This window comes from Terrapene carolina, unplaced genomic scaffold (assembly GCF_002925995.2).
Source record: "Terrapene carolina triunguis isolate 2854851 unplaced genomic scaffold, T_m_triunguis-2.0 Scaffold139, whole genome shotgun sequence".
Taxonomy (NCBI): Eukaryota; Metazoa; Chordata; order Testudines; family Emydidae; genus Terrapene; species Terrapene triunguis.
The window spans coordinates 14,719,266-14,737,634 of NW_020664490.1; the positions used below are offsets into that span (position 1 = coordinate 14,719,266).

The 18,369-nt window shown below is 47.2% G+C and overlaps 1 protein-coding gene across 1 annotated transcript in view; it reads left to right on the top strand.

Moving 5' to 3' along the window:
* LOC112117665 (serine/threonine-protein kinase Nek5) overlaps positions 1-18,369 on the top strand; it is a 47,348-nt gene that overhangs the window by 1,719 nt on the left and 27,260 nt on the right. The window contains exons 3-9 of the mRNA XM_024215707.2: positions 1,074-1,170; positions 4,109-4,206; positions 6,473-6,556; positions 6,667-6,737; positions 9,515-9,601; positions 17,055-17,109; positions 18,092-18,292. Coding sequence (XP_024071475.2) covers positions 1,074-1,170; positions 4,109-4,206; positions 6,473-6,556; positions 6,667-6,737; positions 9,515-9,601; positions 17,055-17,109; positions 18,092-18,292 — 693 coding nt within the window. The remainder of the gene's footprint in view (positions 1-1,073; positions 1,171-4,108; positions 4,207-6,472; positions 6,557-6,666; positions 6,738-9,514; positions 9,602-17,054; positions 17,110-18,091; positions 18,293-18,369) is intronic.

Consider the following 18,369-nt stretch of genomic DNA (forward strand, 5'->3'; position numbering starts at 1 on the left):
ACTTATTTTCAAAATTAAGTAATTCACAATGAGGGGAGAGGAGCAGTCCTCTTAGTGATTAATGTGAATTAGTGTGTGTGTGATGTATTAGGCAGCTGCAATAGAAGAATACATTTTTATAGTCCAGGTCTGAGAATCTTTATACAATGTTCATACTCAATATCAGAGACTTTACAACCTAAAAATTACCTGGATACAAAAACTGTACAAATTCTCTCTAAACTGTAGTCACCAGCAATACAATAATCAACATTTGCCAGGTATACAAGACTTCAGATTTTGGCTGTACACAGCTTTAAGATCAATAATTTTTAAAAATTGCCAAGCCTGAGCATTCAAAAATCATGAGTCATGTTCAAAAATTACAAGACTTTAAAAAAAAAAAACAATAGATTTTTGGTTCTTTTTATTTGCCTTTTGGTTTCTCACCCTCCTGTGTACACATAGGTTACATTTTCAACTTTTAAATGAAAGATGAGATTCTCAAGAAATCACTAGACTTCAGGATCTGGTGCTTTAAGAAAAACACCGTGGGTGAAATCTTATCCCCACTGAAGTCAATGGGAGTTTTTGCCATTGACTTCAGTGGTGCTAGGCTTTCACCCAAAATATTGGAAAAGTGGATAACTCTTAAGAGGAGTATTTTTCAATATTTTTCCTTTGTATTTTGTTCATATGAACTTACCCATGCCAAGAACGTAAGTCACATGGGTCCTGCTCCTGCTAACACACAAGCATGGGCCTAATTTTACTTATGTGAGAAAAGTCCCTTTGACTAATTAGGACTACTCACAAGAGTAAATTTACACACCTGCTTAAGTGTTTTCAGGATCAGAGTCTAAAAATGTCAAAGTGTCAATATATTTTCAAATATCAGAACTTGTATTTTTCACTGTATATGCATATTTTTTTAATGGTGAATAAAACCCTTTAAATAACTCTTGCAACATTTAGATCCACTACCACTTATCTAATGTAATCTCCTATGACTGTTTTGATATGAGCTTTATGTAGAAAAAATTTTTACTAGAAAATTGGCATTTTACAGTGGTTTTTTTTTAAACTCACTTTAGATGCCTGTGAAAGAAAAAGAAGCATCTCAGAAAGAAGTAATTCTTCTGGCTAAGATGAAGCATCCAAATATAGTAACATTCTACAGTTCTCTTCAAGGTTTTAGTTTAACTTTATTTTATTTGTGATTTTATGTGAGATTAAAATACTTTACTCACCTAGGAACCTGAAAAAATGTAGCTTAAGTGTTTCGTACACATAAATGACTTCTGGAATTCGACCAAGTTATTAGGTATTACTTCCGTAGCACTTGAAGTATGCCTTATTGAGCTATTTATAGCCAGGAGTAATGCTTGGAAGAGGATGTACTATGCAACTTTTCCCCCCATTTTTGTTTTCTGTGTGTGTGTGTGTGTGTGTGTGTTTCCCTTTTTAATATTTTAAGCCTTGCCTGTTTGTGTCTTGCTTATTGTTATGGGGTACCGTTCATCGCTAGGGCATCCCCCTCTTGGCTGTTTAGGGGATTAGCTTCTTCCAGGTAAGACACCCCTTTCCTTGCAGCATGGCCCATCTCTCTCTGCGACCCAGGGTACTCCTTCTTTTTGACTCGGCCCTCCAGCCAGGTCACTATAGCCCTCTCCTCCCAGGGTATCAAAGTCCCATTGGACGACTGTCCCAGACAGTCTTCGGCTATGTCTACACTACCGCGGTAAGTTGACCTACACTACGCAACTCCAGTTATTCACGTAGCTGGAGTCAACGTAAGTTAGGTTGAGTTACCGTGGGGTCTACACTGCTGGGGCAGATGGGAGAAAATCTCCCATCGACTTACCTTACTCTTCTTATCGGGGGTAAAGTACAGGGGGTCAACTGGAGAACGATCTGCAGTTGTTTTGGCGAGTCTTTACTAGACCCACTAAATTGACTGCCGGTGTAGCGATCTCAGAGCGTTGATCACTGCCGTAGTGTAGACCTGCCCTTCATCTCCACTGCCTAGTATACGTCACTTCCTCATTGGCTGGTAGGTGAACCCGGGCTTACCCTCTGCTCCTGGTTCAAGCCCAGGGACCCTCTAATCAGCAGCCAAGCTCTGCCGCTACAGTAGAAACTCAGAGTTATGAATTGATCGGTCAACCACACACCTTATTTGGAACCGGAAGGACACAATCTGGCAGCAGCAGAGACCTGAAGAAAACCAAACAACCCAGTACTGTATTAAACATAAACAACTAAAAAAAAAAAAAGGGAAGGTTTAAAAAAAAGAGACTTGATAAGGTAAGGAAACTGTTTCTGTGCTTGTTTCATTTAAATTATGATGGCTAAAAGCAGCATTTTTCTTCTGCATAGTAAAGTTTCAAAGCTGTATTAAGTCAATGTTCAGTTGTAAACCTTTGAAAGAACCACCATAACGTTTCGTTCAGAGTTACAAACATTTCACAGTTACAAACAACCTCCATTCCTGAGGTGTTCGTAACTCTGAGGTTCTACTCTATTTCCCTGAGTCTTTTCCTTCTGCCACCAGCTTGCTGGCTTTATATTAGCCCTGTCTGTACCTTCTTAGCCTGGCTCCACCATCATTAAGGGGTTACTTAGGCCATCTAATTCCCTTCAGATGTGGCCTTTCCAGTTAATTGGCCCTTTCTCAGCCTTACCATCCCCTTCTAGCCTAGTATGGGGTGAACATCCCATGGCACTTATGGTTTAGTTTTTATCTGTCTCTATGGGCCTCTCAGGGTTTTTGTTTTTTTTTTTAAACCCTTGCTTATTTACCTCTCTTTTGTGTTTTGTTTTCTTTTTAACTTGTGTTTGTTCTACTGTGCTGTCTAAAAGACCAAGCATTGTCATTTCTGCATTCGATACATATGATGATGGGAGGTCTTCTTGATATTCGTTATGATGGTTGAATTTTGCAGACGACATCTCGGGGGTGGTGGTGGTAAAGGTAGGGGGAATTGCTACATAGTTTCCCAATTACAGGTGCACCTATGTGGGATTGGTCCTGGAGTACTGTGGCCAAATTGATAACTAAGTTTGTTTGAGATATTTCCTTTTCTCATTAAATTTGTGATTTATAGATGGAGCTTTGCCACAAAGAAATAGGCTGTGGCAGTGAACTGAGTAGATATTCATTAAGTCATAGGATAAACACAGGTACATATTTGGGAAAAAAAACACAAGTTTGTTATGGTAATTTATGAAAAGAAATTCATACCTAAAGTGCCAAGATGATAATGCTAGTCTTTTATAATTAATTGACAAGGTCCCAGAGGATTTGTGTCCAAGTTGGCAAAATAATTATGCAAGGCACAGGCCCAAAGAGAATAACCGAACAAAAGGAAAACTTTGGCTGGTGGGACTTTACCATCTTAAATTCCCTATTTTGTGGATTGCTGATATCCTGGTGAGTTAGTGATGTCTGCAGTGATGTCCACGAAGTCTGTGGTCTGTTGAGGAAGGAGCTGTAGGCCTACATTACAAAACCCAACAGTTTTTAGTGCAGCCTGCAGCTTATGTTTCAACTCTAACTTGTAGTTGAATTTTTGAAAGCTTGGAGATTTTCTTTTGTTGCATAGTACAACAAACTATGGCCAACGTACATATTTGATAAAGGGGCACATGTATTCTTGAGTTCAGCCAGCAAATCTGTTTTACATGCTCTCAACCACCAACTTGCATTTTGGCTTCTTAGAACTATTTTTAGTGATTGCTCTGTCTACTGCACTATTAAAATATCCCCTCAGGAATAAACATGGGTTAGCAAAATGCCAGAGGGGAAGCAGAATCCCTCTAAAGAGGATGTTTTGGGCTATGGCAACCTAGGCCCAAAGACGGAGCAGCTTGTTTCTCAAGGACACATCCCTCCTCTTGGGGAAGCTCTGCTAAGAAACTGAAAGAATCTAAAAGCACCATCTTTTGGTCACCAAAAGCATCCATCTTACCAGAAATCTTTGGGGGGGAAAAGTAGAGATAGAGGATCAAAAGCTAAAAAAACAAACAAACCCAAAACCCAAACACAACAGTTGTAACCAAAACAATTAATTGCTGTATCCACTAATATCAGTGAAGTAGGTAGAAAAACCTCTATCTTTTCTTGCAGAAAAGAATAAACTATACATTTTGATGGAATATTGTGATGGAGGTGATCTAATGAGACGGATCAATATGCAACATGGAGTGCTGTTTGATGAGGACCAGGTAAAGGGCTTATTTTTGGAGTAAAGGAGTTATATCCTAATATGCACGTTTAGGACTATCCAATACATGACGCAGTTTCTTGTCTTTATCGTTACAGTCACAAGAGACATGTAACTAAGCCCTTCTGCTTTTTGTGAGAATTTAGTGATTTTTCAGTTAAGAGCTAGAGAAAAGATCTCTCCTTAGAAATGACATTTGAGATGGAAGGTAAGGAGTAATGTAGATCAAGGCTGTGTCTTGTAGACACAACAATGTTACCTAGATGGGGTGAAATACTGGCCCTATTGAAGTCAATGGCAAAACTCCCACTGATTGAAGTGGGGTCAGCATTTCACCCATGATATTCAGTAATAGGATTCAGAATTGTTAAACCAGCCTTCTGACCTATTCCAGTATATATTAGCTCAGAAATATGTGTATATATATTTAGTGGATGGGATGGAATCACGACTGTTTCCCATCCTTCACTTTACTCCTCTCATTCTCATACATATTACTTTTTGACCTCCCTTCAACAAGCTGAAGCATACTTTTCTATTATGCATTGCACTTCAGAGTACAGAACTCAGGGCTAGTTTTTCAGACATTGATTTCCATTTTGCAGGTGCAATCAAGAATTTAGATACCTAGCGACCTAAATTGCTAGTGAAAATAACTGGTTGTAAAACTGCACATGCCCAAAAAGAAACCCAGATAAGGTTGGCCTTAAAATGTGACCCTCTGTCTACTCTTAATCTAACATTTAAATAGAAAAAGAAATCTCTTCACTTTTCTTTTTTCCATTTAAGTGGTAGAGAAAGAGGGAGTCAATGGTGCGGCAATCATTTGGGAGTTAATTGAGGACTGTCTGGCTCATTCAGTTATTGGAAGCAGACGGAACATGAGAGAGAATGAAATTTATATAAGAGGACAAAATCACAAATAAGAAAAATACAAAATAGGGAACCAACAATAAAAAAGAATGCTGACAACAAGAGAGAATAACAAAATACAGAGCCAAACTAACAGGAAATGTGACATCAGAAGACAGACAAAGGAAGAGCAGACAAAAAAGGGGCGGGGCAGACAAAAACAAAAAAATCTCCAAACTAAAGAAGCAAAGCAAGCTACCCAATTATGTTTAGTCCCCATAATATGCTTATATATTTTCAAGTGTATGTATGAATTTAGTGCTCATGAAAGGCTCCAAATCAAGGAATAACAACTTAGCACAGCTAAGCAGGTGCTTAAGTGCTTCCTGAATAATGTTGATTTCCTGAATGAAATTATGAAGTCAATGGGCTGTATGCATGTGTTGCAGGGCTGCCCAGAGTGGGTGGGGGGGCAAGTGAGGCAATTTGTCCCAGGCCCTGGGCCCCACAGGGGCCCCCACGAGAATATAGTATTCTATAGTATTGCAACTTTTTTTTTATGGAAGGGGCTCCTGAAATTGCTTTTCTCCAGGCCCCCTGAATCCCTCTGGGTGGCCCTGATGTGTTGTAAAGTTAAGCATGTGTTTAAGTGCTTTCCTGAATAGGGATAGACTAAAGTATATGTCTAACTGCTTCCCAAAGGTCTTGATCCAGGAAAGTACTTAACCATGTGTTTAATATTCTTGGCCTTTTGGCTGAGGGGTGAAAACATTATTTAAGTATGAAATTAAGTGCTTTTCTGGATCAGGACCAATGTAAGGATATAATAGCTGTGGCTTACGACAGGGATAGTGTGAGACGTTGCTATGCAAGCTTCCTTATACAACTCTGCCATTTAATCACATTTCTAACCGACAATCTGTATTTTTCTGTTTCTGAGCCTGTCTTGACAAGGGATCATAAATGTCATCAAAATTGTATGGTGGTTTAATGGTTTCCAACACTGAGGATTAGGATGAGACTGTATAACTTCTTTCCAAATGTGATCTGCACTAAGATTTGAACTCACGCCTTCCTAAGTAAAAGGCTGCCTTGGGCTCGATTCCACATTCCTTACTCAGGCAGAACTCCCACTGCAGTTACTGGAAGGTTTGTTGGAATAAGGACTGTAGGATCATGTATTTGTCTGCATATTATTTTCTGATAATATTTAAATTGGAAAATTGATTAAATGAGTCCAGTCACTCAAGTTGATATTAACAGCTCTGTTTATTTTCCCCTCTTTTTTGTGTATATGCAGTGTGTATTTTAGGTTTTTCTTTGGTTTTTGTTTTATGTTTTTCAGTAAGACATTCCATCGGAAATCACAGCAGTGCAGATTTACAGAGTCTTGTACCTTTTGTTTTTCACTATAGATTCTGGCTTGGTTTGTGCAGATTTCCTTAGGACTGAAGCATATTCATGACAGGAAGGTTTTACACAGAGACATAAAAGCACAGGTAGTAAACTTGGGAGTTACAGTTCTTGATTTTACCCAGTCACAAAAATGCATACATAGGAAATTCTTCCATGTTTCATCAACGCATACCAGTTTCTTCTTTATTTGCAGAACATTTTCCTTAGCAATAATGGAATGGTAGCAAAGCTTGGGGACTTTGGCATAGCAAGAATGTTGAACAAGTAAGCATCTTTTTTATACAATCTGTGTCCTGTACCTAAAGCCAGTCCTGAAAAATGTCACTGTTCCTAAAGATCAGGTGCAGATTGAAAGTGTGTTGTGTCTAATGCAGTCCAGGGGACTAAGGGTCTGATACTGCCCTGTGGAAATCAATGAGAATTTTTGCCATAGACTTCAATGGGAGCAGGAAGAGGCCCTAAGACTGCACAGAATGTATCCAGAATGATACATATTTTATTTTCTTTAAGAGGTGTTTATAAGAAGGTAAACCTAAAAGGGCATATGGGCTGTATGGTGGAAGGATGGTCCAGTGGCTAAGGCACTAGTTTACAACTCAGGAGATCTGGGTTCAAGTCACTGTTCCACTGCAGACTTCCTTTGTGACTGTGGGCAAATTGCTTAGCATCTCTGTGCCTCAGTCCCCCAACTGTAAAATGCGGATAATAGCACTTCCCTATCTCACAGAGCTGTTGTGAGGATAACTACATTAAAGATTGTGAGGTGTTGAGATACTACAGTAGGGGTGGGCAAACTACAGCCCATGGGCCGGATCCAGCCTGCCAGCTGTTTTAATCCGGCCCTCGAGCTCTCGCTGGGGAGCAGGGTCGGGGGCAGCTCCTGGAAGCAGCGGCATGGCCCCACTCCAGTGCTCCAGCCAGGGAGCAGGGTCGGGGGCCGCTCCATGTGGCTCCCAGAAGCAGCGGCATGGCCCCCCTCCGGCTCCTATGTGTAGGAGCAGTTAGGGGACTCTGCACGCTGCCCCCGCCCCCCCCAAGCACCGCCTCCTCAGCTCCCATTGGCCGGGATCCACAGCCAATGGGAGCTGCAGGGGCAGTGCCTGCGGACGGGGCAGCGTGCTGGCTGGCTGTAGGATCCTACCGTCCGCCTGGCTGCGCCTCTGCGTAGGAGCCGGAGAAGGGACATACCGCTGCTTCCGGGAGCCACTTGAGGTAAGCGCCACCCGGAGCCTGCACCCATGAGCCTCTCCCCACGCCCCTGCCCCAGCCCTGATCCCCCTCCCGCCCTCCAAACCCCTTGATCCCAGCCTGGAGGACCCTCCTGCACCCCAAACCCCTCATCCCCAGCCTCACCCCAGAGTCCGCAGCCGGAGCCTGCCCCCCTTCCTGCACCCCTGCCCCAGCCCTGATCCCCCTCCCGCCTTCCGAACCCCTCTGTCCCAGCCCCACTCCCCTGCCCCAGCTTGGAGCCCACCCCTGCACCCTGAACTCCTCATTTCTGGCCCCACCCTGGAGCCCGTGGCCCCAGCCAGAGCCCTCACCCCCTCCCACACCCCAACCCCAATTTTGTGAGCATTCATGGCCTGCCATACAATTTCTATTCCCAGATGTGGCCCTCGGGCCAAAAAATTTGCTCACCCCTGTACTACAGTAACGGGAGCCACATAAATACCTAAAATAGATGGGAGGTGAACCTCATGCTTTGTATCAGTACAGACTTTTTCTACAGTATTTTAATAGTCTTCATGGAATAGAAAAATTACAAGAAAAATATTTACTAGTTCAGTAACACCATTCATCAAACAAGTTTACTATACAAATATGAATGACTTAAGCATCACAACCTCCTGGATGCTCAGAAGCATTTTCATCATCTTTTTTACAAATGGGGAATCAGAGCCACAGAGAGGCTAGGTGCTAAACTTTCAGTGGGAGTTGTGGGTGCTCAGCACTTCTGAAAATGAGGCTGTCAATGTCTCAAGTTTGACAACCAAGAACGAAGGCACCCCAAAATTAGTGTCCACTCTTGAAAATTTAGATGTACGGTGATTTGACCAAGGTTACACAGCAAGTCAGTGACAAAGCAGAAAATAGGACATGCAAACCCCAGGACAGCACTCCCTCCTTTCAGTCCTGGTTTGGGTGGGATGCTCACATCTAGGACAACATTGTTTTGTGGTTTAATGGATATATTGCAAAACCACCTGGTGCATCATAAAATCTTGCTGCACAGTTGACTGCTTTTAAAATATAACTAAAGCTACGATTTTTTTCATGGAGGTCATGGGAGCCACAGAATCCGTGACGTCCAAAGACCTCTGTGACTTCAGCCCTGGCAGCTAGGAGCTGCAGGGTCCCACCGCCTCCCACAGTGGCAGGGAGCTGTGAGATATGCCCAGCGCCTGAGGCAGCAGGCCCCCAAGCTCCAAGCTGCCTTGGCAGTGGGAGTACCCTGCAACTCCCGGCCACCACAGGCAGGGGATACCCCACAGTTCCCTGACACCTACGGTGGGGCAGGGGGACCCTGGAGCTCTGAGCCCCCACAGGTGGTGAGGGCCCCAGAGTTCCCAGCCACCCTGCAGCTGCCCAGACACTTCCCATTTTATCATGGATATTTTTAGTAAAAGTCAGAGACAGGTCACAGGCTTCTGTGAATTTTTCTTTATTGCCCGTGACCTGTCCGTGACTTTTACTAAAAATATCCATGACAAAATCTTAGCCTTAGTGATAACCATTTCTCCAGGAATGGTGATTGCAACACTGGTATGGGGTGAGGCGAGAGAGAATTCTTGAGCTTTATATTGGAACACAGGCATTCTCCACTATAGAATTACACAACCATTTTAACAGAGAGCTGGAGAGTGTTTTAATTTTGTCCCTGCAGTGTCTAAATTAATGCACTAAACTGGCATTCATATACTTTTGAGCAGAAATGATAGCCTCTATGTTCTCTTTTCCTGGTTATATACAAGCCCTTTCCCCCCACTTTTAGAATAAACTGTTTATCACTTACGTTTCTTTTGTTTTCTATCTTTCATTAGTACTATGGAGCTCGCTCGTACCTGTGTAGGGACACCCTACTATCTATCGCCGGAGATCTGTGAGAATCGACCATATAACAATAAAACGTATGTATCTAAATATATGTTTGCTTGGATGCTTTCTCCAACCATATGATGAAACATGCGTGCCTGAAAACAGGAAGTTATTTGCTTTGATAATCTCATGACTTAACATTACAACTGCATTTTTATTTTCATAAACATGTTTGCAACTACTTATATTTTAATCTTCTTACTTACATTTGTAATACTGTCAGGTTGAAAATCAATTCTTTCCTTTGTTTCCTCTTTGTGATTTTATCCCACTGTGTGTCTAATGTGCAGTAGCTGACAGAGATGTGGCTCCTTTTAGTTCTGAGTTTGCAAAATGTTAATAGATTGAGTATTGATTGCTAAAAATATTCTTCAAAGAACAGTGCTAGATTGATAGTTCTGGACAGTGAAAGCCCCTGTTTTCAGTAATCCTTATAGAGTTGTCTGCAGAGGAGGCAGATACGCCTGAGACTTGTAGAGACTCGCTGAGAGCCACCAAAACATTAGGTGCTGAGGGTTGAAGAGTCATGGGTTATGGAGGGCTATGTTCCCCTATTCTGTGTCGGAAGCTTGACTTCAGACCAGAAGAGCCTTGATTCCAGACAGATACCTCAATTTCAAAGCTCTCAGGGGACTCCTCAGACTGCTCATCTCCCTTGCAGTCTCCTTGGCTGTCAATCAGACAGAGATAGCCTACCCCTTCCCTGTGCAGGAACATCCCTGCTTGTGGCATCATACCCCAGTGACAGGGCTGCCATCTATGACAATAAGACGGGAAAGTCTAAGGTATTCAGTTATTACAATGATGGATGTGATATAGAGAAATATATAGAGTAAAGGGCTGTACCTCTGGGGATAGAGCTGTGTGGTCACAGATCAGCTCTGCAACCGCCTCTGTGTGGATCTCCATTCCCAGATTCACCTAACTCTCCATGGATTCTAAACCTGATCAGCTCAGTCTGTATCCAGTGAAGGGATCTGTCAGGGATGTGTACTACAGCTACAAGTACCACTGAAAATGAAGAGGCAGTTGTTTATATTTATACTGTCAGGCAGGCAAACATGATAGGCAAAAAGAACGACAGCAGTGAATGCTGAACATCTTTATTGCATCTCCAAAGTAATGTTCTTCAAAAACAATTTTACACTACTACATGTGCAAACTGTTGACACTAGCCCATCAGTTCTACTCTTGGTCAGGACACTTGAAGGTAATAAAGTAGTAGTATGATTGTAATTATTATTTATACTGCACCATCATCGTGCATGGTGTATAAATAATTTTTTTTTAAGAAAGGCACCCTGTTATGTACTTCAGAAACCAGAAAAGTTAATTCTTCTTCGAGTGATTGCTCATGTGCATTCCACAATAGGTGTTCGTGCTCGCCATGTGCACTGGTGCCGAAAGATTTTCCCCTAGCAGTACCTGTAGGGGAGCGCCCCTAGCGACCCCTGGAGTGGCGCCGCCATGGCACAGTATAAGGGGTGCTGTGCGCTCCCCCCACCCTCAGTTCCTTCTTGCCGCCAGTGAAGGTAGTCGGAACTGCTCTGCTCTAGCTTGGCTGCAGCTTCCCTCTTGAACTCTTGTTCATTCATAGTTAGTAGTACCTGTAGTTAAAGTAGTTTAGTTTAGTGTTAGTTTAGTATGCCCGGGTCGGGGCATGCCCCGGTCCCGGGCTTTAAGTCGTGCGACACTTGCAGGCAGCCGATGCCAGTGAGTGATCCGCATGTGGACTGTTTACACTGTCAGGGGAAAACCAGCTCAGCAATCACTGCAAGATTTGCAGATCCTTCAAGCCTTGGACCAAGAAGGAGAGGGACATTCGGCTCCGAGCCATTCTGATGGAGTTGGCGTTGACCCCGACTCCGGTGCGCCGTTCCGAGTCGGTACCGTGGTACTCGGTACTCCTTCCACCAGCTGGCACCGCTCCCCGTCTGCGGGACACACCAAAAAGGCTAAGAAGAGGTCTTCTTCACCGAGACACCGGAGCAAGACCGGGGGAGAGACTAGACCCATGTTGGGCAGTTCTTGATCCCCGTTGGCCTCCAGGCCTCTGACTCAGGTTGAGCAGAGCAGCCCGGCTCACTCTGCGCTGACCTCCCTGGACATCCGGGTGCCCTCCACGCCGGAGGCCCTGCAAACAGCCCGGGACGTTAGGTCTCTGCCGGTACCAGGGGCACCACCACTGTTGGCTCCCTGGTCCAGAGGCAAGCCACCGCTTGGATCTCCGCAGTCGCTGCCTGATCGGTACCGTTTGCAGTCTAGGGAATGTTCCCGATGCCATTCGCCACTCAGCGACCACCCCATGCGCAGTCTGTGCCAGTTCCCATCGACCCCCACCAGATTGTCTGGCTGGGTACCAACTGGCAGGGGTTCCAGGCACTGCTCCACATCGAGGGACCGTAGACCTCGCGACAGACGGCACTGGAGGTCCTCGTCTCCGAGAGGCTATCGTAGCCCATCGTGGTATGGGCATCAATGCCGTTCCTGTTCTTAGTCTCGCTCCAGGACCCCGCCGCAGCACTGCTCCCACAGTCCCAGGTGTCGATCGCCGGCACCTTCCCGTCACGGAGCCCTTCACAGAGCAGCTGCTACTGGTGGTACTCCCGCTCCTCCACGCCAGGATCACGGTCTCGTGGTCGGCACCGGTCCTGATGCCACCGCTCCTCCCAGTCCCGGGACAGTGGCAGGTCGTACGCCAGCCCGGCCTCCCTTTGTAGTCGTCAGTCGATGGGACAGGCTAGTCAGGCTGAACAGCCTGCTCCATCGGTGCCACAGCAGGTGCAGTGGCACCAGGCTCTTTGGCCAGCACCATGATACCAATGGCCCCGTGTCCCCCGACACAGCCCCCGGTGGTGGCTCGCTCGGTGGCTGGGGCCTCGGAGAGACCATCGGCCTCCCTATCTCAGCCTCCCAGGAAGGAGTCGGTGGGGCATTCATCTCTGGTTCCACGCCCGGAGGGCGACCAAGTGGTGGGACCTCCGGCACTGGTGGGTACGCAGAGTACCGCACCCCCATCCTCATCCTCCCCTGATGAGGCGATTACGGCCCCTCCTCCACCTGTTTCGCAGGAGGACTCTAAGGCCCACCAGGAACTGTTGAAAAGGGTGGCATCAAGCCTCAATTTTCAATTCGAGGAGGTAGAGGAACCCTTGGACTCCCTCTTCAACGTCCTCTCGGCCTTGGCACCGGGCAAGGTGGCTCTCCCACTCCACGAAGGGGTGGCAAAGATTTCAAATGCCTTGTGGCAAACCCCAGCTTCCTTGCCCCCCATCTCTAAGACGGCAGAACGGAATTACTTTGTGCCCGCCAAAGGGCATGAATACCTGTACACCCACCCTGCCCCCAATTCCCTGGTGGTCGAATCGGTCAACCACAGGGAGAGGTAGGGCGAACTGGCCCCTACTCAGACAAATAGACTCAAGGAGGCTGGACCTATTCAGGAGAAAGGTTTATTCGTCCTCAAGTTTCCAGTTAAGGGTGGCAAACCATCAAGCCCTCCTGGGGAGGTATGAGTTCAATTTGTGGGGCTCTCTGCCCAAATTCGAGGACTCCCTCCAGGAGCATGACAAGAAGGAGTTCAAGGCTCTGGTGGAGGAGGGTACAGCGGCTGTCAGGGCGACCCTTCAGGCAGCGTCGGATACCGCGGATACGCCTGCACGGTCTATGGCCTCCGCTGTGTCCATGAGGAGAGCATCGTGGCTCTTGCTGTCTGGGTTGTCCATTGAGGCGCAGAACTCCTTGCAGGACCTTCCGTTCAATGGCAAGGCCCTGTTTGCGGAACAGACGGACGTGACATTGCACGGCCTGAAAGATTCCCGCACAACACTTAAGACCAAGTTTAAGCCGCAGCACGCTCCCACACAGGCCACCCACTCTAAAAATGAGCCCCCGTATAAAAAGTCCAGGGACTATAAGAAATGCCCGCAGAGGCAGTCCCGGTCTGCCCCCCAACCAAGGGCAGACAGGTGGGAAAACGTCAGTTTTGACGGGACACCCGGAGGTGACTTACCAGTTCATACCAGGGATCCACCCTTCTCCAACCGATTGTGTGCTTTCTCCCGGAGTGGTCGCGGCTGACCTCGGACCAATGGGTCCTCAACACTGTCTCCCGTGGCTACACCCTCCAGTTTACCTCTACCCCACCCAACCACCCTCCGTCCCTCCTGGGGGATCCCTCTCAGGAGGGTCTGCTAGAGCAGGAGGTGGGTTTGGCTCCTTGGCCTAGGAGCGGTGGAAGTGGTGCCAGCGGAGTTCAGACACAAGGGTTTCTACTTCCGCTACTTCCTTATCCCGAAGGCCAAAAGGAGGCTCAGGCCCATCAGGGACCTGCGAGGCCTGAACCAGTACATGGTAAAGCTCAAGTTTCGCATGGTCTCTCTGGCCTCCATCATCCCCTCCCTGGATCCCAGGGACTGGTACGCCGCCCTCGATCTGCAGGACACGTACTTCCAGATTCATATATTCGAGGGGCACAGACATTTCCTCCGTTTCATGGTTGGGCAGGAGCACTACCAATTTACAGTCCTCCCGTTTGGCCTGTCCACTGCTCCCAGGGTATTCACAAAGTGCATGTCTGGGGTAGCAGCCTACCTCAGACATCGTGGGGTCCAGATCTTCCCCTATCTCGATGACTGGCTGGTCAAGGGCAGCTCCAGGTCGCAGGTGTGGGATCATGTGGCGCTCCTCCTGTCCACGTGCACCGCTCTGGTCCTGTTGGTAAACGACACCAAGTCCATGTTAGTCCCAGTGCAGTGCATAGAGTTTATTGGGGCAGTCCTGGACATGACATCAGCCAGGGCCTCCCTCCCACCGGACAGATTTGAGACCCTAAAGGGCTCATCAACACAGTCACAAGGTTTCCCGTGACCACAGCCAGGGAGTGCCTCCAACTCCTGGGTCACATGTCGGTGTGCACATATGTGGTTCGCCACGCCAGACTCAGGATGAGGACCCTCTAGCTCTGGTTGGCCTTGGTGTTCTCCAAGTCCAGAGACAGGATGGACAACGTCCTCACTGTGCCCGAACCTGTGATTGCCTCCCTATAATGGTGGTCCTCCCCGGGGAACATGCTCCATGGGGTCCCGTTCAGGAGCAGGCCCCCATCAGTGGAGCTGGTGTCCGATGTCTACGACCTGGGGTGGGGAGACCATATGGGGAACGTTCAGACCCAAAGTCTGTGGTCCGCGCAGGACCTTGCCCTGCATATAAACGTCAAGGAGCTCAGGACGGTCCGTCTGGCATGTGTGGCCTTCCGCTCGCACTTGGAAGGCAGAGTGGTCAGGGTTCTCATGGACAACACGGCCTCGATGTTTTATATCAACAAGCAAGGCGGGGCCCGCTCCTCTGCCCTCTGCCAGGAAGCCCTCAGGCTGTGGGACTTCTGTATAGCCCACGATATTTGCCTACAAGCCCACCACTTACCAGGCACCCGGAAATCGCAAGCGGATCGCCTGAGTTGAGACTTCTCCTCTCAGCGCGAGTGGTCACTACACCCAGAGGTGGTGCACAGGATTTTCCAAGAGTGGGGCACTCCCCAGGTGGACCTGTTCATGACACGGCAGAACCACCGGTGTCTCCGCTTCTGCTCCAGGGAGGGGTTGGGCGTGAGTGCCATCTCTGATGCCTTCCCCCTGTCCTGGTTGGGCCAGCTTCTCTATGCCTTCCCCCCTATTCCCACTGATTGGCAAGGTCTTGGAGAAGATAAAAACGGACAGGGCCCGGGTGCTCCTGCCTGGCCCCGGCATGGCCCAGGCAATATTGGTACGGGACTCTCACGAGCCTGGCAGTCGCCCCGATGTGGCCATTACCATCCCGCCCAGACCTGCTCTCTCAGGACTAGGGCCGCCTCCTCCACCCCAACCTCGCGGCACTCCACCTCACAGCATGGCTGCTCAGTGGTTAGGCCGGGAGGAACAGACGTGCTCGGAAGGGGTTCAGCGCATCCTCCAGGAAAGCAGATGGCCCTCCACATGTCAGGCCTACTTGGCGAAGTGGTCTCGGTTTTCCCAGTGGGCAGCAGATTGGGGCGATTCGCCCGTGGTGGCTCCGATCCAGCTCATTTTAGACTATCTCCTTCACCTTAGAGCCCAGGGCCTAGCGTCCTCGTCTGTCAAGGTGCACTTGGCGGCCATATCAGCCTTTCACCAACCGGTGCAGGGCCACACGGTATTCTCCCATGCTATGACTGGCAGATTCCTCAAGGGATTGGATCGTCTTTTCCTGTATGTTAGGCCCTCAGTCCCACAGAGGGACCTGAACTTGGTGCTGGCCCGGTTGACGGGTCCCCCGTTTGAGCCGCTAGCTACATGCTCCTGGTCGCAGCTCTCGTGGAAGGTAGCCTTCCTGGTGGCGATCACGTCAGCTCGACGGGTCTCGGAGCTCAGGGCCCTGACCTCCAAGCCTCCGTACATGGTGTTCCACAAGGATAAGGTCCAGCTCCGACCGCATCCTTCGTTCCTCCCCAAGGTGGTCTCCACCTACCACATGGGTCAGGACATCTTCCTGCCAGTGCTCTGTCCCAAGCCCCATGCGTCCAGTGAGAAGCGCCGCCTCCACCTGCTGGATCTGAGATGGGCTTTGGCCTTTTACCTGGAACGTACGAAGCCGTTCAGAAAATCCTCGCAGCTGTTCATCGCCTCGGCCGAATGCATGAGAGGTTGGCTGATCTCCACTCAGCGGCTCTCCAACTGGATCGCCTCTTGTATTCGTACCTGTTACGACCTGGCAAGAGTCCCCCCGCTGCCGATTGTGAGGGCACACTCGACTAGGGTGCAGGCCTCGCCGGCCGGCTTTTTAGCCCATGTTCCCATTCAGGACATTTGTAGAGCTGCCACATGGTCTTCGGTTCACACGTTCATCTCGAATTATGTGATCGTCTCCCAAACCAGGGAGGACGCCGGGTTCGGCAGGGCTGTACTCCGTCCCGAGAGTCTGTGAACTCCTACCCACCTCCAACAGATATAGCTTGGAATCACCTATCGTGGAATGCGCATGAGCAATCACTCGAAGAAAAGACAGTTTCCTTTCCTGTAACTGGTGTTCTTCGAGATGTGTTACTCATGTCCATTCCACATCCCACCCTCCTTCCCCTCTGTCGGAGTTGTCTGGCAAGAAGGAACTGAGTGTGGGGGGAGCACGCAGCACCCCTTATACCGCGCCATAGAGGCGCCACTCCAGGCGTTGCTAGGGGTGCTCCCCTACGGGTACTGCTAGGGGAAAAACTTCTGGCACTGGTGCACGTGGCGAGCACACACACCTATTGTGGAATGGACATGAGCAACACATCTCGAAGAACACCAGTTACGGAAAAGGTAACTGTCTTTTCCAGGTTAGATTTGGCACAAATCTCTCTACAAATTACATTAATATTAACTTTTGGTGAAGTATCTTCAAGTAGTTTGAATGCTGAGGTGAGCGGATTGTACTATACTTATGAAAATGTTAGAGGCGTTCTCCTGACATTTGAATGGCTTTCATCCACAGAGATATTTGGTCTCTTGGCTGTGTCCTCTATGAGCTGTGCACTTTAAAGCACCCGGTAAGTATATTCACAATCTGACTAATATCATATTATTTCAAAAAAAGATTGAACAGGGCAGAAAATTGTTGCAATGAGAGCATTTCAAAGACAGCTGCTGGAAGGAAACATTTGCAATTTAATGGAGTTCCTCAGTTCTTTCACTTTAATTTCTCACATGAAGTCTGTTTTGGACATATTGAAACAAAGTGAAGTGTACACACAGACACAAACACTGTATTCTTCCACATAGCACTGCTATTTTTATTTCCTAGAGGATCCCAAGGCATTTTACTAACTTTTATGTATAAGAATCAACCACCATTAAAATCCATCTGTCTTTGGAATGGAACATGGCTATTGTTTAACAGTGCACAGCGACACTGTGTAAGTGACAGGAAATGAAGAAGAATATCTTGTCCAAATGAAACTGCAGTGGGAATTTACGTATGAAGATATACTAAAGGAAGAACTAAAGCCAAACTTCAAACTTGGGTGCTTAAATATGGCTTTAGGTGCCTAACTTTAGATGCCCAAGTTTGAAAATATTGATCTAATTTATTGCAGATTTTGAAATCCAAATTAATGTAGAGTCCTTGGAAACATTTTCCAAAAACTTTGATTTGATATGGAAGCATTTTAATGCAAGAAGAAACTAGACACAACGTATTACAGCCAGGAGCATTCCTTTGATTGGTGCTCCGCTCTTGAGCTTTGTGTGGAATAGAGAGTAGAGTAGAGGCTGATCAGAGTGACTGGAGAGGACCAGCTTTGTGGAAGCAGCAGAAGCTAAGCTCCCACTCTGCCTATAAAACCATGGAGATGTCACACAGAGCAGTATTGATTGAGGGGGCAGAAAGGCTGGCATGGGAATGGAACTGAGAAAAGTGCCAGGTACCCTCCCTTCTTGCTGCCGTGATCTTGCTTAGTGATTTTAAATGGCAGTGTGCAGTCATTACCTCCTATATCAAATGGCAGTAATTATTATTGTTTTATTGTTCAGTTTGAAGGCAACAGTTTACACCAGCTGGTGCTGAAGATCTGCAGAGGACATTTTATCCCAGTGTCTCCAAAGTATTCCTATGACCTGAGGATTTTAATTTCCCAGCTGTTTAAAATATCTCCAAGAGATCGACCATCTATCAATTCCATATTAAAGAAGTCCTTCTTGGAGAAGCGCATCACCAACTACTTGCCCCCTGAGGTGAGTTTCTTGTGCTGCTGCCTGCACTTTGACGCATCCTTATTCTTTTTTTGATTAGTCTACAAGTTTGGTTGATA